Below are 26,769 nucleotides of genomic sequence, written 5' to 3' on the forward strand. Positions count from 1 at the left end.
GTCCACCCCACCCCACCCCCACCCCACCGGCCACCCACCATTCTTCTTCTTCTCGTCGACCTGAACTGCAACCTCCATGCTTCTTCTTCTTTGTTCCCTTTTCACTGGTCCCAGCGTCTCAACGCTAGTCAACAATAGCCTCCAGCCTTTTCTTCTTCTCCATTGAATTTTATCCATATTTCACCATTATTGTCAATCTAAGCTAATTCCTTATTCACCTTTCATTCCGATTGGCATCAAAACCTTCTATTCACTATCTTTTATCTTCTTTTCACTAATAATTATTTAGGCCGCCAATTATTTATAATAAATTACAAGAAAAAATAATTTTTTACAGAAAAGATAATCAATTGCTTCATCGGAATATTATTTTTATCGAAACAATGGAACTTTGCCAAAAAATTTGAGATTTTAATTAGATTTACATAGAAAAAGAAAAAAATAGAAAAAACACAAGAAGAATTTGACGGGATCGGAGAAAAGATGGACGGGGTAGGTGTGGGTATAGAAAGAGGTGAGAGTACTTGCAGAAAGGTATGTGGGAAGAAGATCATTTTTTTAATTTTAAATTAATTAAATTTATTCATTATTTATTAATTAGGTTTATTAATTGAAAACAAAAAGAAAAAAAGATCATTTCCAATGGTTTCACGTGCTTGGGGACTGCGAAATACACATTTTTTGCCACGTAAGCCATTTGTGTCCAATAGGAACTGTTTTTGAACACATAAGGTGTTCAATAGGTTTGAGGCTAAATTGAGGTGTCTAAGTGAAATATACGGACAACTTTAAGGGGCCGCATATAACTTAAGCCTTAAACTAACCTAACACCCCATTCTTTTCCAAACTCAATTTTTTCAACTGCTCTCTACACTTTCTCTCTCTATTCCAATGACCACTAGTGAAGACCAAGGTCCAAGATTTATTAGGGATCTAATAATCACGTTTTGTAAATCATTCTTCAATGAATCTTAATGTATGGAAGCTATTAACTCTTCGAATATCTTTCGACAAGAGGCTCTTCAAAATTGGTTTCTAAATTTCTGTAAAACTTAGGTTTTCATCCAGTTTTGTGAATTGTCTTTCAAATTGATATAAGGTTGAATTACATTGGTTTATATTGATAGATTGTGATAGGTTATTGGTTAATTGTTTTAGTTCTTAGTCTTTGACCTAGTTCTGTGAAACAATCCATGAATGAAACCTTTTCCCTAACCCTAGCTATAAATTGGACTTGTAGATGATTAGTGTTGTTGGAATTGAATATTTAATTTTTTAATTCACTATTATATAATGATGATGAGTTAATTAATGGATGAATATATTGGAACTTAGGGTATGATATTGAAGGACGTTTTGGAAACTATTGGCATGACTTTCTATGACTATATGTTCTCTACTTCAATAATAATGGTTTATTCTTGAGGATGTTGTTCAATTGAAGTGTGATTATGTGAATATAATAGGAAGATGATGATATGATGAATATGATGGCATGATATGGATATGTTGAATTGTGAGATCTTGATAAAGGTACGATCATGCAAGGTTGAATGTGATTGTCATGTCTGCCTTATTATGATATGACTATGATGTGATGATATCACTAAATTATAAGTTGTAATGAAAGGAAGTTCTCATGCAATACCTAAAGAGATAATGACATGATAATACAATTGTTTAGTCTACTATGTGCTATATTAATATTTTATGATTAAGAAAAACGTAAAGACATTTCAAAAAGGGTCTTTAACTTAGAACCGAGTGAACTATATATCAGAGGTGTCCTTTCCCAATGAGGGAAGGTAGGTTTGGAATGGTTCTCGTTATGGGGACTATAATGTTATTGCGCATAAAGAGGGTTTCCAATACATATCTCCTAGTTCCTTAACTATGTTTCCCCCAAAGGAAAACTAGTTAGTGGATCCACCTAAAATGCTATGTTCATGTTTTGGTTCTACCTTGGCAAATAGAGCACTTTCTTTCAGTGTAGGGTTTTATGACACCGGATTTCATGTTTAGATCACATGGTCTAATTAAAGTTAAGGTGATTGTTCCTGAAAGTAAAATAAATGAATAAAGTAATAAAGATGAACTTTAACTCGGGTGACTTAAGGGATTCTACTTAGTGCAGCTAAGGGTATGGGACTTTACCTATCCATTCCACAAGTTGACCTTGAAGGGAGTCCTAAGAGGGTGTTCTTATGTGCTTATATTATGAGCGAAATTCAAATGTTGACTTCATATGATGATGATCTTATATAATGCTGACTTCATTGATGAACATGATATGGGTCTAAATTGTTATATATACGATGATGATTATGCATGATATGATGTTATATGAAATGAAGACATTCCTTGTAACATAATGTCCGTTTAAGCATGATCTTATGGTCATTGACTTTTATATGCTCTTCTATGTGCATAAAAGGCTTTCAAAGTGACATATAGTTTGGTTTTGAACAAAATGTCCCTTTCAACATGATTTCAATAGTTTTACTTGCATATGTTTCCAAACATAGTACATCTGGTTTGTACTAACTCAGATTCTTTCTAATTCTACAAATATGTAAGTTTAGGCCATTGTAAAGCTTTCGAGGCCAATTATAAGAAAGACTTTGATATCTATCCCAAGTTGTTGGTGAGTCCTCAAAGTTCAAGGATGATTTCATTTTCTATGTTCATTAGTATTGTCTATGCCTAAAGACACTTGTTATTTCCTTATGTTGAGACTTAGTTGTAAGACTATATGTGGCGTATTATACTAGTGTAAGGGCTATGCCTAAACTTTGTAATTCTCTATTAGATGGTTATATGTTAGACTATCATTATACAACTTTATGAATTGGCTTATATTGCATTAATGAGAAGTCTATGTACACTTCATAGGCCAGAAGTCTGTGTAAACTTCATATATGATAAACGAAAATTCTAAGTTTACTTCACTATGTAAAAGTTTTAATTTTTTTGCATTTTCTCGACCTATGATATGTGATGATGTATGCTAAGGGCTAGTCTAAGGCCTTTTTGAGAACGAAGAAGACCGTTACGTCTAGGTGGTGCTCCCCGATCGTGATAGCCACATCAGCGGATATATATTAAACTTTATATATATATATATATATGAAAAGTTGAAAAGTGAGGGAACCAATTTGGAGAGAAAATGAAAAGTCATTTGCAAAGTGCAAATGAAAAGTCATTTCTTCCATATCGGCAAAAGAAAGAAAAATTTTCGTCCTTATATTGGGAAACACTTCCTTTACTTCTTAAAGAGCAAAGAAGAAGGTGCCCCCTCACGCCGTCGTCGTCGCTCGGTCTTGGCTTCGACTTTGACTTCGGATTTGACAATTGATGTGATTGAATGATAAATTTTTTGAATAATTCATTCAATTGATTTTTTTAATCAAATAAACCTTGTTAATCTTATCTCTCATAAATTAATTCAGGACGTTTGTTAATTAATAGAATTAATTCACGTGTAACGATAACATTTTGGAAAGTCGTTATTCTTTTCAAAAAGTTGTTACATTCCCAACAGATACATTTTTCAAAATTTTTTTATTTTTTCCAAAAGACACAACTTTTTTAATAATCCTTGTCTGAAGAGATTTCTCCTAACAGACACTTTTCTTGCTGAAAATGACAATAAAAAGAAGTCATTTTTCATTTTTTCGAACACTGAAATATTTTTCCTTCTCTGCATATAGGGCTGGGAATAATATGGTTAAAACCGAAAAAACCGACCGAATAATTTTTAAAAAAAATTTTTATTTCGGTTTTTCGGTTGGTTTCAGCTTTGAATTTTAATATTTAAGTTTTCCGCTTTGGTTTTCTGTTTTTAGATTTAAAAATTTGGTTAATCGAAAAACCAAAATTGTGTATATTTATAGATGTTACCCATTCCCAGTCGGCCTATCTCAGTAGCCCACAAACTATTATTCTCAACCCAACTACCCAAATTCCTAACTCTCAGCCAAACTACCCAAATTCCTAGGCCAATTACTCATTCACTGTCGGCCAAATTTCTAATTTCCTATCAATTGATGATAAATCCCTAAATTGATAACATTACATATTTACATACGTCGACACCGAGGCCGACTCGCCTTTCTCAGTAACGCAGATTACAGATATAGTGGTCGCCGATGCCAATTCGACTCGTTATTCATCTCTCAACTCTCCGCTCTTGTCAGTTGTCAGTCGTCGCCGGAGTCAGTTCCATTACCCCCATTCCCCTTCTCTGGTGAAAAAGGTAAACAAAAGACTTGCTTACGTTATGATAAAAACTGCTCATCATTTTATACAGGTATTTGGTGGTCAATGAAAAAGGCGTACGAGTGCAAACATTTCAGAAATTGTGCTTGCCAATATTTTCAACCGCATTTGATTTTGTTGCGTTCAAAAACATCATATCTGACTGTTATTAGATGTTAAAGTTATAAGTAAACCTCAATCAAAAATTTTATCGTTATTTGCAGTTGATTGTAAATGTCATATTAAATGTGTATAACCTTGTTTAACTTGTCTAATTTCAAATGGACTAATGTAACTCTCATGGATCAGTGGATGAACCATTAAGACATCACGATTGTGTCGTCTGTGATAGTATTGAGCTTATCTGTGCTTACCTTGAACCAATCTTTGATTAAATACTTAAAAGTTGTGGCAAAGTTGTATAATAACCCCCTCAGTCAAAATGGAAAATATGTGTAGAAGTTCTGCTCTTTGTGGGTATTTAGAGTTTTTCATTAATAATTGTTTGAGTCCTGCTAAATTTGTATCAAATTTGGTTAAACCGAAACCAAAACAACTCAAAATTATAATAACCGAACCAAACCAAATTTATTTCAGTTTGGTTTGGTTTCACATTTGGCCAAATTGAAAACTGAAAAACCAAACCGATATTTACGAATCGAATCGAACCGACCGAACGCCCAGCCCTATCTGCATATATTTTCTCTCAAAATCAAAGTGTCGAGACTGAGTCTGTGTGACTTGTTGATGTTCTTATGTTTGCTAAAGCTATAGAAATTGGAGGTACCGCTATTTCTTTAACAGGATTAATCCATTTTATCTTGGGAGAAATTAATTTACAATCTCGGGTACAATGAGGGGATTAAATTTCTTAAAAATACACAATAATTTCTGTGAACTAGAATTATTTTATTTTCTGACTAATTCATCTTATTTGCATTTTTGTTTTGCTAACCTTATAAGTACAAGTTAATACCAATACATACTTTACAATACCAAGAATAACAATTTATAGGAAGTTATTATATTTATAATATATAAACATATTTAATTCTATATTTGGTTTAACAATTTGGTATATAGATAAATCATTTCTAAATTCAATTAAATTTACCTTATTCGCCACTAAATTCACCAAAATTCTGTTTTTATTATTATTCATTTGTTTTTCAGAGCCTATATTAGAGCTTCAAGGGCACCTTTGGAACATATGAAACCTTTCATAGTTATCTTTCGTGACGGATGGCTATTGAAAGTTGTCAAATTTTGGCAAAAATGACTCCTTGTATTCTGCCTCAGCAATATATGACACCTTCTAGGAACATATGTCACCTTCTTGTAACTATATTTTGAAATTGATGGCTTATTGAAATATTCGTTTTTGGAAAAAGACGACATGTTGTATTCAGATTTAGGCACTAAGGTATCTTATCTTCCTATTAAGCAACCGAAAGTACTTTCTTTTCATAATCTTCTGAAACTAATGTCTTTTTGTCGTAATCATTCTTTGATAAAAATGTCAACGTCTTATATTCATTTTCAGGCATTGAGGGTACCTTGTAGCCTTCACTTTTAGCAATTGTGGTTGGTGCTTTGTTGTATGTTGAATATGTTGGTTCATAAGAATAAGGTGAGTATGCCATAGTGCATGTGGCAATCAAGAAAAATGCCAAAGCACCAAATTGCTTCTTCAATTGGCTTCCCATTGAGAAGAATTGGATTCTAAGGCTAGATATTAGTTTGTTTTTCTTTTTCTTGTGTGTTTTAGAATGGAGGTATTTGGAGTCTATATAACATAACGTAGAAGATAATTTGATAATTTTGATCTCATCTTGATTTTCTCATTTTTTGCTTAATGCTATTCCACTATTGTCTTGATATCATGGAAAGCCATGAACAATTCATACACATCTGATTAATAATCACTTATTTTTTTTAAAATCAAATCCAAAGTTTTATTGACTATTCCAAGAATGTTGTGTCAGTTTTTTTGTGTTGGTACATTGAAAATTAGATTAAATAACATTTTAAAGTTTAAAATACATAATTTTCGCGTAACAAATTAAATATTGTTCATTATTTGATGTCATGATCAAAATCAGTTGGGTTCATTATTTTGGATTTGCTTCCTCTGTCCAATAATAGTAGTCTACTTGACACACCTTTAAGAAACTATAAATAGAATGATAATTTTACTATATCACCTTTGGAATATAATAGATATAATATCTTGAAATATGAAATAGAAAAATGACTAAAATTAATGATAAGGTTAAATTAAGAACTACGTGTGAAATTATCCATAGATTTCACAAGGAATAATACATAAATATGCCCTTTAACTTTTCTTCATGTTACATGTATGCCCTCAAACTTTAAATATGCACAAGTAGACACACAAACTTGTATAAAATTGAACAAATGGACACACACGTCCTACATGACATCCTACATGACAATTTACGTCCTACGTGATGTCCGGTATGTATTATGTTACATAAGACTCATGTGTCTACTTGTCCAACTTTATACAAGTTTAAGTGTATACTTGTGCACACTCAAAGTTGGAGGGTGTAAATGTGAAATGAGGTCAAGTTAAACGACATATTTATGTATTATAACATTTTATAAGTTGGACAAATATTGTTAAATATTTTTTAATATAATGAACAAGTATTATTAGACGAAGGAAGTATACCAAACTATTGTTAAAATATTCTTTAATATCGCGGCTAATCTTTTTAATGAGTGGTGTACGGAGAATCTGTTGTTACATAGTAAAATTGTTTATTTGATATTATTTTAAACATATCATATACTTGTTTAATTTGTGTCATGTATTTATACTAGAGTCAGTAGTCCATATCAATACAGGTTCAGTATGTACATGTTGCTTGTTTATCTCAATTTAAATATTTTGAACTTTGAATTATTTTAATTTGTAGTATATTTATATAACATTTAAATAATATATATCTATGTCCATTTATCAATTTGTGTGAGCACGTGTAAACAAAAATATTAATACATTTCTTTCAATATTTTATATTGTTATTGTGATTTATACTATTTTTTTTGTAATTTTTAAATACAAACATATAGCATAATTAAAAGGAAAGCAAGACATAGTTAAAACGGAGAAAGGTGCTGAATATAGATAGAGGAAATTGAAGTGGAAGGACAAATCAGAGAATTCTTTGACTGATTCTAAGCGATAAATATATGTTATTTTTATCTTGATTTATATGATTATTTTCTTACTTTGAAGGAAAAATTACCAAAGTATACATCGTTAGTTACAATAATCTCAATATTGCCAACCATTTAAAAATAATACGAGAATTTCTTCTTTTCCCTCAAGACCCAACTGTCAGATACATTATTTCATTTTCACTCCAGACTCACGTTTCTAACTCTTATATTTACTTCTTCTTTTCACTCACATAATCAAATCAGTTATCACATTAACAAAAAATTAAATTTCAAGAGATTTTTCTCTCCAATCAACGAATTTCGAATCTGTAGGTACTTTCATCATCTTCAATTTTCTTTTTCCCTTTTGCTTGTTTCATCAGTTTGTCTAATACATATGGATGCTCCTTCATTTAGTATTGAAATTTCCCAAATCGTTACACCTAATATTAATCGAATATTTGATTCTGATAATTCAATGGACAAAAAAAAAACAGTTCTAAAAGGTTACAGGATCCTTTACAATGACAAATCAAAGTTCAGAGAAGGCAAAAGCAAAAATGAAAGTACCTACATCATCGAAAAAAAGGTTTAAAAACAACGAAAAAAGAGGTAGAAAGGTTGCATGTCGTATCTCAACCTACACTATTCACGGTATCTATTTTAAATCATGTATTTTAGTATTTTTTTTAAAAAAATTATATCTTCCATTGTTGAACTATTGGATCTACAACATTCGTTTGAGGTGGAATTTGTTCAAGATATTATGCAACAAGAAAGCGACAGTCTGTAACTATTAAATTAATTTTTCTCTACTTACACATTTGATATGTTTCTCTTAACACATTTGATATGTTTCTCTAATGTATCTTCTTCTTTTTTAAGTGATTGCGAAGCGTTTTTTTGTTATTTTTGTTGAATTTTTGATCGATTGAATCAACATCCAATCTAATGATTTTCTAGATGACAATCTTCACACAAGATATGCAACACTGTTATGAAAGTATGGTTTTAACAAGGCCAAGACGAAATATGTTAGTGTGAATGATGATCCTACAAGGCCGAACAGTCTCTACACTCCACCAGCAGGAGATGATCTTTGTAGGATTGATCTATTTTTTTGTAAGATACATTTATTAGTATTTTCGAGTAATTATTCCCTTTTGAAGATACTACTTCTAAATGTGAACAATTTTTATGTTGAAAATTATTTATTTAACTTTCCATTTTTTTTAATATATTCAATATGATTTTAAATTTTGTCTCTTATAAGTGTACTACACATCAGTGTAGTTCATACTATATTTTTAGCGGACACAAGATTTTTCAAAAAATTATTATGTATATCATACACGATTATTTTAGATATAACAAATTTGTATGTATCACAAAACATGATATTATATTTTTAAATTGATACAAATCAGTCAATTTTCAATATATTAGTACATTACATTATGCCTCTCATAAATTTTGTACAAATGACTTCACTTGATACTATATTATAAGCTGATACAAATTTGTCAAAAGATATTTTATGCATATAATACACAATTATTATTTATCATTCTTTCAAAATACAATTTGATGTGTCTCACAAAACGTGATACTATACATTTACAATTGTTACAATTCTTTTAATTTGTAATATATTTAGTACCTTTTAATATTTTTTCTCTTATCCAATACTGTAACATTCCGAAAAAATTATATGTATAAGGAAGAGCCCAATAGGTCTTTAAGAATGGGTATTGGGGGTACATAGGCATCACAATGACTAATATTGAAAAATATTGGCATAGTATAGAAAATTGGCTAAAGGGTATTAGTCAATTTTTATATAATACCCAAATAAGCAAAATATTGAGCATATTTGAAAATATTGAGTTAAAGGGTGTTAGCCAATTTTCTAACATTAATGAGCTTGTTTAAAAAATGTACCTGAAATGAATACCCTAAGCTAAAACATATATTTTCTAGTATTTGCACACAAAGTACTAGGCATCCAAGTGTCAAGCCTCGTACCACAGCACATCATCATTTAAAATGATCATGTAAATTAAGCAGTGCCCAAGGACTTAGTGAAGGTCTTTGGGACAATAAGTAAACTTTTCCAAATGAACCATAAATAATAATTAGTTAGGAAAGTGCAACCAACCCATGTGCAAGCACATGTTCAAGACATGTGAAGAAGTTGCCAAAGGAGGGGACCACTGTAACCGAATTCAGTTAGGGTAGTTAGGAGGAAAAACGTGCACAAGAGACCACTACATGTGGGGCCTAACATCCCTACAAATTCTAGACTCTAACCTACTTCCCTAAATAACTAAATAACCTAGGAGTAAAAGAATTGGACCCATTAGTGCACCCGACAACCTAGGATCAAAACCGGGTTGACACTAACCTAGTACTAGTTAAAGAGACAACCTAATACCTAACCTAGGATTGTCCAAAAAGTTAGTTATGGTCCTAACAACTTAGGGTTACTTTAGTAATTCCCCTATGTTACCTAATTAATTGATTTATCAAGTTAATTAGTTAATTTAAAAGGTCTAAAACAGAAAATAAAAAGGAAATTTTCAGATTTCGGTTAAGACAAGAAAGGGACAACATAGTACCTAACCGAGGATGTTCCAAAGAGTTAGTTAAGATCCTAACGACTTCAGGGTACTTTAGTAATATTCCTATGCTACTTAATTAGTTAATTTATCAACTTAATTAATTAATTTAAAGGGGCAAAACCAAAATCACAAAGCAATATCCAGATTTCGGTTAAAACAAGAAAAAAACAACCTAGTACATAACCTAGGATTGTTCAAAGGATTAGGTATGGTTATAAAGACTTAAGGGTAATTAAGTAAATAGACTAAGTGACTTAATTAATTAAATTAGACATTTAATTAATTAAATTAAATGGGTGAAACCAAAATTCTTACACTAACCTAGTACAACTCAAGAAACATTCTAGCACTTAACCTAGGATGGCCCAAAAGGGTTAATTTTTGTTCCAATGATTTAGGGGCACTTTAATAGTTACCCTAGGTACCTTAATTAATTAAATTAGTCATTTAATTAATTAATTTAAAGGGCGAAACCAAATTCTATGGAAAAATTTCAGGTTTAACCAAGTATTGTGTTTTCCTAGTTCTAGTCAATCTAAGAGGGGCTTTTTAGTAATTATTTAATTAAACTCTAAGTTGAATGAGTCAGGATCAGTTCTAAAACCTAAAAATCACGTTCAAACTCATAGAAAAAAAGGACGCAAAAACAGTGAGCAACGAACGCACGAAAAAGGCAGAAAATTTATCGATTTCTCAAGGGAGATTTCAAGATTTCTTCAACGTTTCGTTCAAGGTGGTCTTCGTAGATTAAGTTCTACATAAGGTATGGGTTTCTCTCCTGGACTTCTTTCTCCAAGAGAACTTTCTTTCGAATGATTCAAAGATCTTGAAAACTAGGGTTGTTTCCCCTCGTTCTTGTCGAACTCCTTTCCCTAGTATCCTTGTTAGGGTTTCAATGTTGAATAGGTTAAAAATTATGTTGTTGGTATGTGCTGCTAGCTGATCTTAATTTGTATGGTTTTTGATTAAATAATGATTGAGTGAACCATTTGATTGGTCTCGTTTGATGCAAAGTGTTATTATGTGAATTTAAAGAGTGATACTATGTTGAAGATATGTACGAAGATGTTATGTATGAAGATGTTACGGTCTGTTCTGCATACTTGCTGTTAATATAACGTTATAAAGATAATATATTTATCAAATTCTAATATGATTTTGTCCAATATGTTTAAAAGTGTTATGGCTAAAGCTATGTTATAGGGTTGGCTAAACAGATCTTCATGAAATCATAAGTTGAATGAATGTTTGGGTTTTGCCAGTAAAATGGCTAACAATGTCTTGACCAAAAGTTGAATGGAATTGGCTTACATTATTGCTTCTAAATAAGGATGGAAAAATTGACTAATGAGAATCTCATGAAACTATATTTGAATGAATGTTGGGCTTGTGCCAATAAACTAGCTATGAAGTCATTTCCAAATTTTGTAGGCCAAAACTAAATTTACACCAATCTTATGTGCCCAATATAATGCAATTTCGAATTAAGCATGACCAAAAGAACAAAATGAATCCATACTAAGGTTATGTCAATCAATGGGACAAGTCCCAACATACCCTATACTATCTTAATTGACTAAAATGTTGGATTGTCAAATGAATAAGCACATCCAGAGTAATTCAATGAATCCATAACTAAGGGCATGCCATTCATTGGGACAACTCCCAACATGCTCTAAAAGAATGACATATGAACTCATGAAACTCATTGAATGAAGTGCTCATCGTCCATAAATTATGATATGAATCTACTATACTAAAGTAAGTAAGTAACGTCATTTATAACATAATTAAAGGGGTATAAAGTAAGTGAAAAGAATGTGGTGTTAAAGGATGTGAGACAAGTCTCACTTCCACCTAAGCTACTATGTTATAAGAATACTCACGTATGAAGGTGTCAGAATCTGTGAGCCAGTCTCATTAACACCAAAGGATGATATGTAAGGAAAATTCACATTTCATCAATATAAACAAGGATGACCAGTCATCAATAGAGTAAGTAAATCTCAATCTAGAAGCAAGCCTCCATAATGCTTGAGTCAACACTAAAAGATAAAGAAGAAAGGAACATTCACGTAAAAAGGGGTGAGTAATTAGGAAGAGCAAATATGCTAACACTAATGAATGTGGTGACAACATGATAAGAGGCTTGTGAAAGATGAGATCAATCTCAAATGATACTAAGTAAATGTTACAACAACGTACTCACCTATGAGAGTGTAAAGCTAAAGAAGAGACAAGTCTCTATGAACACTCTAACGAAAGTATTGAGATTAGTGTATACTTAATACTGATGATGAGATGAGAAATCATATATTGCGCTATGATGTCCTCATACTAGAAGCCAACTTCCATGACGTATGAGTTGAATGTAATGGAACTTTATACTGAGCACCGATAGGATAGGTATGAGCGGTGATGCCTTCTTTCAGGAAGGACGGAAGTTCACGTAACTCTAATGAGATGAGAATGTTTGGCATTCCGGATATGGGTATCCTTATATCTCCTAGTCTTTGAACCTATACTGCCAATATAGGGAACTACCAGGGTTCAAATCTTTATATACACTAGCATGTTCGTGTCACTTTAGCCGGTGATTCCCTCTCTTTTCGGTGTGGGGCAGACACTGGATTTCATGATGCTCACATGATCTATGTCGGTTAAGGTTAAAATTCCCAAAGGAAGAATGAGGCCAGCCTCAAAGTATGGAAGATAATGAAATGAACAATACCGAAGGTGTTTTTGCAAAACAATCAGGAGGTGAAATAAGATTTAAGTAATAACATTAGGTCATTCTTTGTCATTGCACTTCATGATTCCAATGAGATTCTTATACTTCATCCTAGGTATATTTGGTGTTTACATCAGCCTACGAATGAATGAAATGAATAATGTGAAGTACGAATGGACGAATGAAGCAGACTCTGTGTTTGCTAATGAAGGCCCTCGAGTTGAGGTTCCATATGTTGGGCCCTCATTTGAGATGTATTAATGCTACATCAATGATTCCAAAGTCTCATGTATATGAAATGTATAATATATAAAACATGAAAATAATGAAATCAATGGCATGATCAATAGAGAATTGCTTATGAAAGGTAATGAATATATAGTGTAAAGAATGACTCGCTATAAGGTAGGGATTTCATTCCTTAGTCCTTGGATTACTTACATCGATTCATTGTGGGAATGAGACTACAATGAATCATTGCACTTGTAAGTAAAACATAGGACCAAAAGAATTATTTAACTACACAACAAGAAGAAGAAAAAGACTGAAAAATAATCTAAGTGTACAAAGAGGAGCTCTCGGCCTAAGAGGATCAAAAATCTCAAATATTCGCTCGAGTTGTTTAAAAATTATGTCGATGATACTAGTATTTTGTAATCATATAGAAAATGAGTTGTGTGCTTTAAATTCAATAAAATACATCATATTCATACAACAATTCACAACTAACGATTTAGAAAGTCTAGTGACTAGGCTTTCCAGAAATAGCATGTTGTTTAGGAAGAGCTTTCTTTGATCATGCATAGCCTTATGTGTATGTGTGCATACACCCATACTTAGTAGAAGTGGTGTAATAACCCCTACTATTTACAATTTTATAGATGTAGGTTAAGGGACAGATTGACGACTCCTGCAATGGTTTGGACATCAGCGTTTCTCCAGACCATTTGGTAGGTCCTCTTGATTTCGAGGATGCTACAGTTTTAGTCTAGCCTTAGTTTTAGAAAACCTAGTGGATTTTGTCCCTAGCTTTTATTTCGTACTTTCATTTTGAAGCTTTTGTAATAAGGTCGTGTCTGATAAACGTATTAATGATATATTCTTATTTTGTTTAAAATTGATTCTTATGATTGATGGTTGTTATATTTATGTTGAGTTTAGTATAGGATGAATTCATGAAATAACTATATGAAGTCTATGTATACTTCATACGTTTAAAAGTTTTAAATTTTCTGCTAAAATTAACCATATGAATGTGATGAATGCAACATGAGACTTGTCTGTGACCTCTAAGACTTCAACGATGCCGGTTGCGATTCGAATTTCAGAATTCGGGTTGTGACAAATACACATCACAACTTTTATCCGATAATATCACAACACTTGATACTATATCATCTGATACAAAATTTTTGAATGAATTAAGTATTAGATTTATTATGTTAAACATATTAATGCAATATAATAATATTTTCAGTACTTACTAATTGTTACAGAAACATTAATTACTTAACCAATACAATGTATATTTTAAAAATAACTTTGTATAAAACACAAAATAATACACAAATTCACTTTATTATAAATTAACAATAGAAAAAAATAGGAAGAATTGAAAAATAAGCGTAACATTTCCATTTATTGAATCAGGAATTAGTAAGCTAAAAGTACTTTTTTAATGTAGAAATTTGTAACCACGGAAAGAAATGTTATAACTTGATAATTATTAGATCTGAAAAAATAAAGTACTCCAAAAAAGTATTGATCTAGCTTCTTCTTTCACGAAGATAGTACAAGTTCTTCTATTGAGGCCTACTTGTTCACATTGCATACAACAATTTGTGTTTGATTTTAGATTTTCATCTGAATCTTTCTTCTGCTGTTTTTACATTATCCATTGAGCATTATTTTTTATCCTGGTGGCAAGACAAGTTCTTTCAAAACACATTTCAGAACTGATCAATCACTTTGTCCGGCAATTATTAAATTGGAACAACATAATACACTAATACATAGCTAAAATCGTACCAAATATATTTATTATTTAATATTTATTGTATCCTTCCAAATAAATTTACACTTCAAGATACATTATTATAACTTGTTCAACGGATCATATATAATTTTTGTTTATAATACATATTAGTGTCCCCATAGTTTTACATGTTTTAGATACATATAAAAAATGATACAAAACACAACTATGTATTAGAAAACATATATGCACAACAAAAGTATATTAGGATCTTTACCGCTTACATGAATAATAGATAACCGGTATTGTTTATGTTAAAACATATATTATTCTAGAGCACATAAACATATTGAAATTTAATCCGATAAATAACTCTTGAACAAATACCTCCGAGCGAATCCACAAGATAGACGGACCTTCAAGTGAATCTACAAGATAAACAATAGTTATTGTCTTCTACAGTTATCAAAAGTCACATTCGAAATCTCTTAATACATGGGTGGGCAAGTATCGAATAGAAAACTAATCTCTTTTCAAGGTTAGGAAAATTCCTATATATAGAGATTTCTTCCTAATCCAAAAAGGAATCGAAAATCTAATTTTTCTAGAAGACTAGAAAAAGCCATATTATTCTTCCTTATTCCATAGAAATAGGATTATGAGTTCTAGTTTAAAATGGACACTATAGGGACCACATAATTAATTATCGAGGCTTCCTATTATGGAAATAATTCTAAATAATGAATTTGAATTATTCTTACCGTAATAAATTACAAATCATTCCGCTAGAAATTCGTAATTACACTTCTCTACTTCTAGATTCCCCATGCTAAGATTTCAGATACTAATAAATAAATTAAATTACTGACGAATTTAACTTAATGATTAATTTCCTTTATAGCACTACTTAACTTATTTCATGTGTTGGATTCATAAATACTAGCAAGATTTGACACGATGAAAACTTATAAGTTTCTCAAAATGACATATCAATCATTCTCTATAATGAGACATGAATTCAATCAACTAACTTATTATTTCACCAATATATATTATTATCATTCAACTTATCACGCATATTGACCCATCTCAGAATCTCACTTTTTAATAAATCAAAACGATAATTAATGTATACAAATCATAAAAGTTATATCAGGATTAAGAATATAAGTATATTTAATAGGTTAGAGAATATGTTTTGCATGTTAGTCGAAAACAACTATATCTACTTGGTCCCTTTCAATACATACAAAATGTACTAGCACAAGAAGTTGGAACTATGTCATTCCCATAATAAGAATAAATTACATATAATCTTGTGCTACAATTGTACCTGATGACATGTTCAATTTCCATTATAGATTGAGAACAAAACACTTATACTTGTAAGAATCGATGATTTAATCCTCTGTGTATAAGCTAAAACTTTACACACCAAATCATCTATTATATAAATGATTAGACACCATAAACGAATACATGATCTATTAAAATTGAGTAAATATTTTTCTCTAATAAATATTATTCTTAACATATGGTTAATAGTATACATTCCAACAATCTCCCACTTAGACTTTTAACCATCACAACTGTTATAATGTAATATATCTAAATACATGGTTAATAGTATATACCCTAACAATCTCCCACTTAGATATTTAATCTTAAAAATTGTTAGAGTAGTATGTACAAACACATTATTAATAGTACATACTCTAATAATCTCCCACTTAGACTCTTAACTATGCCTTTACAACTTTCACATGCATTCCTTTATTTCTTATCGAAAGAAAATTTACCAAGCTATTTTCTCATGCAATTTTGTGTAGTAGTACTTCATCTTAATAAACTGATTTTTTACTTGATCTTGAGAAACTTTATTGTGAAACCCCCCAAGAGTGTACTTTTTTCAGGAGCTCTATCATAAAAGTTCTCTTAGGCATACAAAACAAATCGATCTTCATTATGATTCTCCCACTACGATTAAGTACTACTATTATAATCATACTTTCATGTTATTGAGTTTTGATATTTACAACTTTTCATGAAGTGTTCTTTTAGCGTTACTAGGAGATATGAACATCTTTAGGCTTATGGCTCTGCTCAGCAGGTTGAGGCTGATATGGTTAGGGAATAGGACAAGGAGAGTAAGAAGGCTAGGATTGGGAACTATTACTTTTCTTAGTAGAAATCGGGTGGTGAAAATTGCTCATAGAATCAGCAGAAGTTGTCAACTCCACCCCTTCGTCGGTTAGTGTTCCATCCTCCAAGAACAGGTACGACAATAAGGTTAGAGCGCCATGATCTAAGTCTCAGGGAAGTGTTTCAGGAACCTAGACTTACCCCACCTGTCCTAGATGTGGTAAGAACCATCCGGGCGAGTGTCTCATAGGAAAAGGAGGATATTTTGGGTGCGGTCAGTATGTTCACAAGTTGAGGGATTGTCCTTCTAGACAGGTTCAAAGAGGTGGTAATGGTAGAGTTCAGTCTACAACTTCATTAGCACCAACAAGTCACCCGACTCAGCTGGGTAAATCATCTGGTACAGATGGCGGTCAGCGCCAGAACAGGTTGTATGCTCTTCAGGATCACGAAGGTTCTCCTGAGATAGTCACTTGTACGTTATTAGTCTTTGACTTTGATATTTAAGCATTGTTAGATACGGGGGCTACTCTTTATTTTGTAACTCCTTACATAACAGTCGCATTCAGTGTTAGTCCAGAAACTCTCTCAAAACCTTTCTCAGTCTCTACTCTAGTTGGTGACCCAATTTTAGCTAGAAGGGTATACAGAAACTTCCCTGGCACAGTCTCGCAGAAAGTCACCTCAGCAGATCTTGTAGAGTTAGAAATTGTAGACTTTGATGTCATTCTAGGCATGGATTGGTTACAATCCTGTTATTTCTCGGTCGATTGTAGAACTAGGATTTTTCATTTTTAGTTTCCAGACGGATCAATCTTAGAATGGTAAAGTAGTACCATAGCGCCTATAGATCTATTCATTTCTTACCATAAGAACAGAAAGAGATCTCTAAGGCTTATATCTATCTTCTAGTTCGGGTTAAGGATTGTAGATCTGAAACCCCAACTCTTGAGTCCGTTCCAGTAGTTTGTGAGTTTCCTGACGTTTTTCCAGAAGATTTTCTCGGAGTCCCCCCTGAAAGGAAAATCGACTTTGGCATTGATCTCCTTCCATATACCCAGTCTATTTCTATTCCTCCTTACATAAAGGAGTTGAAAGAGAACTTGAAAGACCTTCAAGATAAGGGTTTCATCAGACCTATTATTTCACTATGGGGTGCACCAGTGTTGTTTGTAAGGAAGAAAGATGGTTTTCTCAGAATTTACATTGATTATAGACAGTTAAACAAGGTCATAATCAAGAACATGTATCCCATTCTCAGGATTGATTAGTTGTTTTACCAACTTCAGGGTGCTAGTAATTTTTCAAAGATAGACCTCAGATCGGGTTATCATCATCTTAGAGTCAGAGATAGTGATATTCCAAAAACATCCTTCAGAACATGGTATGGTCATTACAAGTTTGTAATTATGTCATTTGGACTAACCAATGCTCCTACAACTTTCATAGATTTGATGAAAAGAGTTTTCAAACAGTACTTATACTTGTTCTTTATCATACTTATTGATGATATCCTCATTTACTCTAGGAATGAGGAAGAACATGCGAGTCATTTGAGACATGTTCTACAGGCTCTCAAGGATTGCCAGTTACTCGCTAAGTATAGCAAATGTGAGTTCTGGTTGAAATCCGTTGTTTTCCTTGGTAACATTGTATCTAGAGAAGGGATCTGAGTTGATTCACATAAGATAGAAGAAGTGAAACAATGTCTCTTACCTACCTCTGCTATAGATATAAGAAGTTTCTTAGGTCTAGCGGGGTATTGTATAAGGTTCGCGGAAGGATTCTCATCCATAGCCTCACCATTGACTAGGTTAACTAAGACGATGGTCAAGTTTCAATGGTGAGATGATTGTGAGAAAAGCTTTGCAAAATTTAAAACTAGATGGACTACAAATCCTCTCTTGACTCTACCAGAGGGTTCAGATGGTTATGTGATCTATTCTGATGCATCCAGAGTTGGACTAGGTTGTGTATTAATGTAGCGAGATAAGGTTATAGCATATGCCTCTAGACAACTTAAGGTTCATGAGAATAACTATCCAACCGATGACCTCGAGCTTGCAGTAGTGGTGTTTGCACTCAACATATGGAGACACTACTTGTATGGTGTTCGTGTAGATGTGTTCATTGATCATAACAGCCTTCAGTATTTGTTCACCCAGAAAGAGTTGAATTTTCGTTAGATGAGATGGCTTGAGTTCCTTAAGGATTATGATATAAGTGTGCATTATCATCCTGGTAAGACGAATGTAGTAGCAGATGCTCTTAGTAGATTATGTATGGGTTGTGTAGCCCATGTTGAGGAAGAAAGTAAGGACTAGTGAAGGATGTTCACAGGCTTTTTCGCTTAGGAGTTCGCATTATGAGCATAACAGACAGTGGTGTAATAGTTCAAAATGCGGCAGAATCTTCTTTGGTAATGGAGGTTAAGAATAAGCAAGACAGTGATCCAATCTTGCTTGAACTTAAGGGTGCTGTCTACATACAAAGAGTGGAGGAGGTTTTCTCTCAAGGGGGATATGATGTACTTCGCTTCCAGGGTAGATTGTGCGTTCCTGATGTGGGTGAGTTGAGAAAGCATATCCTTGCAAAAGCCCATAGCTCCAGATGTTCTATTCATCCAGGTTATACTAAGATGTATCGCGACCTACGGGAAGTCTATTGGTGGAATGGCATGAAGAGGGATATAACAGATTTTGTGAGTAAGTGCTCCAATTGCCAGCAAGTCAAGGTAGAACATCAAAACCTAGGAGGTATGACTCAAGAGATTGATATTCCTATTTGGAAGTGGGACGTGATCAATATGGATTCATCACAGAGTTACCTCGTACTCGCAGACAACATGACTCAATTTGGGTGATAGTTGATAGGATGACTAAGTATTCTCGCTTTTAGCGGTCAAGACTACAGATTCCGCAGACGAATATGCCAAGCTTAACATTAATGAAACTGTGAGGTTGCATGGGGTTCCTTTTTCTATCATCTCATATAGAGGTCTTCAATTTACCTCTAATTTCTGAAAGTCATTTCAGAAGGGCTTGGTACTCAAGTTAACCTTAGCACAACATTTCATCCACAGACGGATGGACAGGTTAACCGTATTATTCAGACCCTAGAGGATTTTTTGAGATATTGTGTGATTGATTTCAAGGGTTGTTGGGATGATCACCTTTTGCTTATTGAGTTCGCCTACAACAATAACTACCATCCCAATATTTCGATGGCCCCTTATGAAGCTTTGTATTGGCTTAGATGTAGATCTCTCGTTGGTTGGTTAGAAGTGGGTGAAGAAGCTTTAATAGGGCAAGATTCAGCCCTTTATGCTATGGAGAAAGTGAAACTCGTTAGACATATACTTAAGACAACCTAAATTCGTCAGAAATCTTATGCAGATGTAAGGGGAAGGGAACTAGAGTTCCAAGTTTATGATTGGGTTTTCCTGAAAGTTTCACCTATGAAAGGGGTGATGTGATTTGGCAATAAATGGAAGCTCAGTCCTAGATATGTAGTCCCTTACAAGATATTGTAAAGGGTTTGAAAGGTGGCATATGAGTTAGAGTTGCCAGCAGAATTAGCAGCAGTGCATCAGTTCTTCCACATTTCGCTCTTGAAGAAGTGTGTGGGTGACCCAGCCTCTGTAGTACCATTAGAGAGTGTGGCGGTGGAAGATAGTCTTTCTTATGAGGATGGACCATTTGAGATTCTTGACCGCCAGGTAAGAAGGTTGAGAAATAAAAAATTTGCTTCAGTCAAGGTTTTGTGGAGGAGTCAGTTCGTAGAGGGAGCTACATGGGAAGCAGAAACAGCCATAAAAGCCAAGTATCCTCACCTCTTTCCTTCTGATTCAACCCCATCTTGAGGTAAAAGTTCCTCTTCAGTTTTCCAGTCATTCATGCGTGAATTAATTCTTCGAATCATGTTCCCTCATTTTCACTTGCATTGAAGCATATTTGAATGTTCTCAAAACTCAATTAAGTTGGAAAGTCAGTTCTCAATGTTTAGTAGTAGGGATTAAAGCTCTCTCCCTTTATTTGAACTGTTTTAGTCTTCATTCGAGGACTAATTTTCTCAAGGGGGATATAATGTGACAACTCGTATCCTAGATAGACCAAAATTCTGATTTTCAAGAAGTGCAGATTTCATCTATGGAGGCCACCTACGTACCGTAGTGAGGATTATGGTCCTTAGACTAGGTCCATCGATCCTGGTCCACAGACGATGACCAGGACCTACGAACCGTAGGTAGGACCATGATTCGTGGACCAGGTCTTTCAATCTTGTTCCACAGAAAACTTAGATCCGAAACGACGTCCAGTACCTACAGACTATAGGTGGGACCAAGGTTCTTGGACCAGGTCCGATTATAATGGTCCATAAACCCATTCTTTGAACAAAACGTCAAAGGAATAGGAAAGAACGTAGGTGGAACCATGGTCTGTGGACCAGGTCCAATTATTATGGTTCATAAACCCACTCTCTGAACCAAACGACGAAGTAATAACACAAACCGTACGTTCGACCACGGTGTGTGGACCAAGTCCGTCGATAATGGTCCATAAACCCTCTCTTTGAACCAAATGACGAAGGAATAGGATTGATCATAGATAGCACAACAGTCCGTGGCCAGGTCTGTCGATCTTGGTCCACAGACAACGGACATGACCTACTGATCGTAGTTAGGACAATGGTCCGTGGACTAGGTCCGTCTGTCACTCTGATTACAGTTAATTAAGGGGTCTTTTGGTCTTTTCCCACTTTTTTTAAACCCTCAGATACGTTGTTTTGACCTTAAATCATCTGATTTTTGTATGTTTAAGCCTATAAATATAACTAAAAATTACCTAAATGAAATCAATAATCAAAAAATTAGAAAATTAGAAGCAAGAGAAGACAAAGAGGTCAAGAACCTAAGTTCAAGAATGCAACAAGGTTTCAGTAGTTCCAACCCCAAAATCTAAATATTTCTCTGTGGATTTCATCACCGTGTATGTGGGATTTCAGTGGGGGGTTCCTTTCACCCATTGGGTCCCTAGTTTTCAGTCATATTCTTTATTCCCATATCTTGATCAGACCTAGGTTTCTTGAACTTCAAAAAAACTTCATGAATTAATTAGTTTATATGTTCCAAATAAGATTTCCATGTCATTATTTAGTTCATTGCATGTATTTCAAAACCCTAGCTATGTGTTTCTTAGTTCTTGAATTTTACATGATAGATTAGATATTTTTGTTATTCAGTTATACATGCCTCAACTATTAATGCATTAGTATCAGATTAAATGTTGTATTCTCAATTTGCATGTTCACTTTTGATCTATCCAGTATTTATAGAAACTATGTCATAATAAGTTAATTACATAACTCATTGGAAGAATCATAATACCGAGTTGGAGTAGGGGTCAGCGTACCCATTTATCCCGAGAATTACTAGCCAAGTAGGTTATAAGTCCCTTTTATGGGCAATTAGTTTAGTGATCACGCCAGCATGACTTTATGCCTTTGACAGGGTGTATTAGGTCCTCTTGATGGGGCGTATACATCCAAATCCACATTTAGCTCATGTGGTTTTATTATCGGTTATTAGGAGCTCCCTCAGTTCAATCAGACTCTCTTGCATTGATCTCTTATCAATATTTTTTCGGTATTCAGTTTCAGCATGTTATAAATTGGTCATTCCATTAACTTAGCTCAGAATTCAGTATTTCATGTTTAGATTATTATACTTACTCTTGTGCTTGTTCAGTTATGTCTCATTTCAGCTTTACTCTGTCCTACATGGTCAGTAACTTCAAATACTGACACATACGTGCACTACATCTTTTCGTGATGTAGGTTCAGGTTCTCAGCATTCAGATCGCGCATAGATCGATTCCCGATCTCTAGTTCAGTAGATTCAGTGGTGAGTCCTCATTATTCAAGGACAATAGTCATGAGTTCATTTTAGTCTTTTAGTTTCATTTTTTGCTACACTTATTTGGGGATTGTCCCAGTATTTCTAGTCGAGTAGAGGCTTATTTTAGGCATACTTAGTTTCAGCTTAGTATTGAGTTACTAACTTTCTTGTATTAAACTCATCAGTATTTCAAATATCTCAGTTATATTATATGGGTATTCCCCAACTTTTTATTAGAGTATGATTTAGCTTCCGCAAAAGTTTATTCTCTTTAGTATGCTCATGATCATGCCAGCAAGGTTAGTTTGGGATCAGTTGTGGTCCTAGGTTCCGTTTCCGCTTCTTGGAGGTAGTTCAGGGCCTGACAATTACCCCAATTAATGAGGGGTATTTTGGTCTTATCCTTACCCTTTTAGCTTAAAACATGCTGTAGTAATAAGTTAGGTGTCCAAACTAAATTGGGTCAGTTTTAATAATCTTAAATTACGATTAGGATTTTAGGAGAGAATTCAAGAAGAGAAAATAAATGAAAAGGAGGAAAAATCAAGATTTCTTGTGAATCGAGGATTTATTTCGCCAAATCATAGTACGTAAGTTTTCATTGTGGGTTTGTTAACCCACACAAAAAATATGTAAATTTCATCCGTAATTTTAATCTTGAGGTTGAATGAGTTGAGTTCTTGAGGTTTTGTTCTTCTTGCTTTGTTTATGAAGTTTGATGAATTTTTATGTGAAGATTTCGATTGTTGATGGTGGTTCTCGAGGAAAAGAGAGTATATTCTTGTAAACTTGTATTGGGTAATTCAATCAAAGGAAAATTTTGAGGAAAACAATCTATTCTAGAAGAATTAGGGTAAGAAAACGAAAAACAAAATTAGTCAAGTTTTCTTGGAAAGGGGCTGGCTTGTCGTGCCTGCTTTGAGCTAGAAAGTTCCCTGTGAAATTCAAAGGTTGGATCCTAACGCCACCGAGTGCTCCAGGGACTCCTGCCTCAACCTATTTTCAATAGTTTGCTTCTTGTGAGTTCCTTCAAAGTATGCCTTCACTTCTTCCTGATTCTAACTACTCTAAACGACATCTAAACAATAATATCTCGTAACTTGAAATATATAAATGATAAGTTAAGAAAACAAGAATAATAATTTTCGGAAATAAATATGGAAATCTTATAATTTTCCAGCTTTTAAAAGTGAGATTTAGTCATTTTCAAACGGCCATAACATCTATCTCAAGAGACGTTAGGGTGAGGTCTTTATATGGATGGAAAAATCTTGGAAATATGTTTCAAACAGTGTCAAGTTTGCGAAATTTCGAGGTCGTAAGAGAGAAATATGACTTTCGGAAGTAGGGTTATTGGACTGAGGAAAGTCCAATCCGGATTTCAGTAAGGGCAACATTTTCTGTTCACCTGGGATTTGTAATTCGTTTTAAGGGTTATTTCGGGGTAAAAACCAAGCCGTTAATTCAGTTTCACAAATATTAAGAACGCTTAGGGTTGGGGAGAAAAGAGAAGAGAAGAGGAAGATAAAGAATTATCCAAGAACACCAAGATCGTTGCATGGATTTCGTAGGGGGTGATTTATCTCTCCTATATTTGATTTATGTTTCCAGAATGTTTTTGGGTTTAATCTATTGGGTAATGACTCATTTAGTGATATTTAGTATTTGGTGTCGGATCTATTGATGATTAGGAGGTTTAGAATTGAAATCGGAGAACAGAAGCCATAATACCCGTCCGATAGACCCAGCCGCACTACGCCAGCCATAGCGCTTGAGGATAGCCTCTGTCCGCCAGGCTCTGGGACTCTGCGCCTCTTAGAGCGCCAAGGACACCTGGAGGCCCCGTTCTTTCCCTATATTTTCATACAAGTTCCTAAGTTATGTACATATCATTTCGAGTTGATTCCAACACCTTATAGTACATCTAAGCATCATGAAATCATCCATAAACATGATCATGATCCTTGAATCAGTAATGCAATTCAAGGGAAGATAAGAACAAGGTCAAAGTAGTTCAGAGTCAAGTTTGAAATTTAAGAAGTCAAAGTAAGTTCTTAAACTAATTATCAAAATCTATATGGGAATTAAGTATTCCCTAGGAGTTAAGTTTCAAGTGAAGTAAAGAGCAAGATTTGAGTTCATCTGTTATAGACTATAAGAAAACTAAGTATTTCTAAAGGTTTATAAATGTTTTCACATTTGAGTTAAGAGGAAACTAAGAGTTCCAAAAGAGCTTTGAGTAAGAAAATGAATATTGGTTCCAAGAGGTCTTTTGAAGCTAAAACGAGTTCAACAAATTATCTCAACCCAAAGGAAGGAAGTTTTGCAAAAAGCATGAGCTAATGTATATTTTGAGAGTACTATTGAGCACCGATGTGGGGATGATAGTTCACATTAATTCAAGTATTTATGTAAACCATGAAACCATCATAGGTGTTAACGACTCATACTTTTAGATCATCACGTAAGTTAAGCTAGTGGATCCACTAAGTTAAGTAAGGTCCTATACCGATGGAAAGGTATAGGATGGTCCTCGACAACGTGAAGTAAAATGTTATATCATCACTCAGGCTCAAGTGATGGATGTCGGTTAGAGAATCTTTCACAAAAGTTATGTTACTTTCATATATAAGTAAAGTTGAGTTTGTTATTGCATTTCTTTACAGAACTATGTTGTTTTATGGTTTTACAAGCTTTATATATATCACATGTGTTTAAATTGCTATATACATACTTTGAGTTGAGCATAATCTTTATTTGGGCAAAGCCAAGGTAAGTTCATCTTATTTCCCTCAAGCTTAAGTCATGTCTAGCATGCCAACTCGCATACTCATAAATTCAATATACTGATGCCAGTTGCGCTTCATCATTTTATGATGCAGACGCAGGTAACTTGGATCACCATGCAACGCATCGTTGAGCACTTCAGTGTAAGTTGGTGAGCCTCCTCGCATTCTGGAGGACATCCTTTTTAATGCTTTACTATTTTATTTCATTAGGATGTTCCGGACTCTGTTCCAACTTCCATATCAGTCAGTTTAGAAGCTTCGTAGACAGTTAGTAGTTTAGTTCTGGAGTCTCTTTTATTTTATCATTTAATATGTTCAAATTTTTAGACTTAAGTGCCATTTTGAATAAGACAGTTATCTTGAACTGAATTCTTTTAATTCATTATCAGAGATATGTATAGTCTTCCACTGAGCTAAGTAAGATAGGGCAAGGGTTCGCTCACGACCATCAATAGTAATCGTGTGTCAGTCCAGCCCAGGGTGTAGGCTCTGGGCTTCAAAAACATTGTATTAGAGCATATAGTTCAAGAGTCCTAGGGAGTCTATGAAGACGGGTCTGTAAAAAGTCTTAGTCATTGGTTTGAAGCGTGCCACATCTATAATTAGGAGGTTACAACATTTAGGAATTCCTTACTTCTTTCATACTCATTTCGTGTGTTAGAGATTATCTCTAAAAGTTTCCCTCTAATTCGGGCTTACGCCTGTTTCAAATACCAATGCCTTCACAAAGAGAAGTAAGAGGTCACCCGTTAGGAGAAATGTTGAAGCTCACCAATAGGAGTTACCTAATGCACCGATGTGCAACCCCAATGAGAGGTTACCAACACCGAATTCTAGGAAGCTATCCAGATGTTAAGTTAAGTAGTAACCAACCAAGGGGGGAAACGAGAGAAGCTAAACAAGAGAGGTCTTACATATCGAGGGTTTGTGAGTTTCACAGAATCAATCCTCCCAGCTACACCGAATCAAACACTATTGAGGATTCGGAGAACTTTTTGGAAGAATTAAGGAAAGTGTTTGATGTAATTAGCGTGGTTAATGCTGAGAGAGTTGAATTAGTTGCATAACAAAAGAAGAATGTTGCTAGAACTTCGTTCGACCAATGTAAGGAGAGCGGAGTTAAGGATGCACCACCTCCAATTTCAGCTTTTTGCGAAGAAGCGTTC

At 33.8% G+C, this 26,769-nt stretch overlaps 1 protein-coding gene across 1 annotated transcript in view; it reads left to right on the top strand.

The window, feature by feature from the left end:
• Positions 1 to 18,189, top strand: part of LOC114075302 — a 22,995-nt gene extending 4,806 nt beyond the window's left edge. The window contains exons 4-5 of the mRNA XM_027913787.1: positions 17,234 to 17,393; positions 17,882 to 18,189. Of these exons, the coding sequence (XP_027769588.1) occupies positions 17,234 to 17,393; positions 17,882 to 18,189 (468 nt within the window). The remainder of the gene's footprint in view (positions 1 to 17,233; positions 17,394 to 17,881) is intronic.
• The last annotated feature ends 8,580 nt before the right edge of the window (positions 18,190 to 26,769 follow it).

The sequence above is a fragment of the Solanum pennellii genome, chromosome 12, assembly GCF_001406875.1.
Source record: "Solanum pennellii chromosome 12, SPENNV200".
NCBI classification, from domain to species: Eukaryota; Viridiplantae; Streptophyta; class Magnoliopsida; order Solanales; family Solanaceae; genus Solanum; species Solanum pennellii.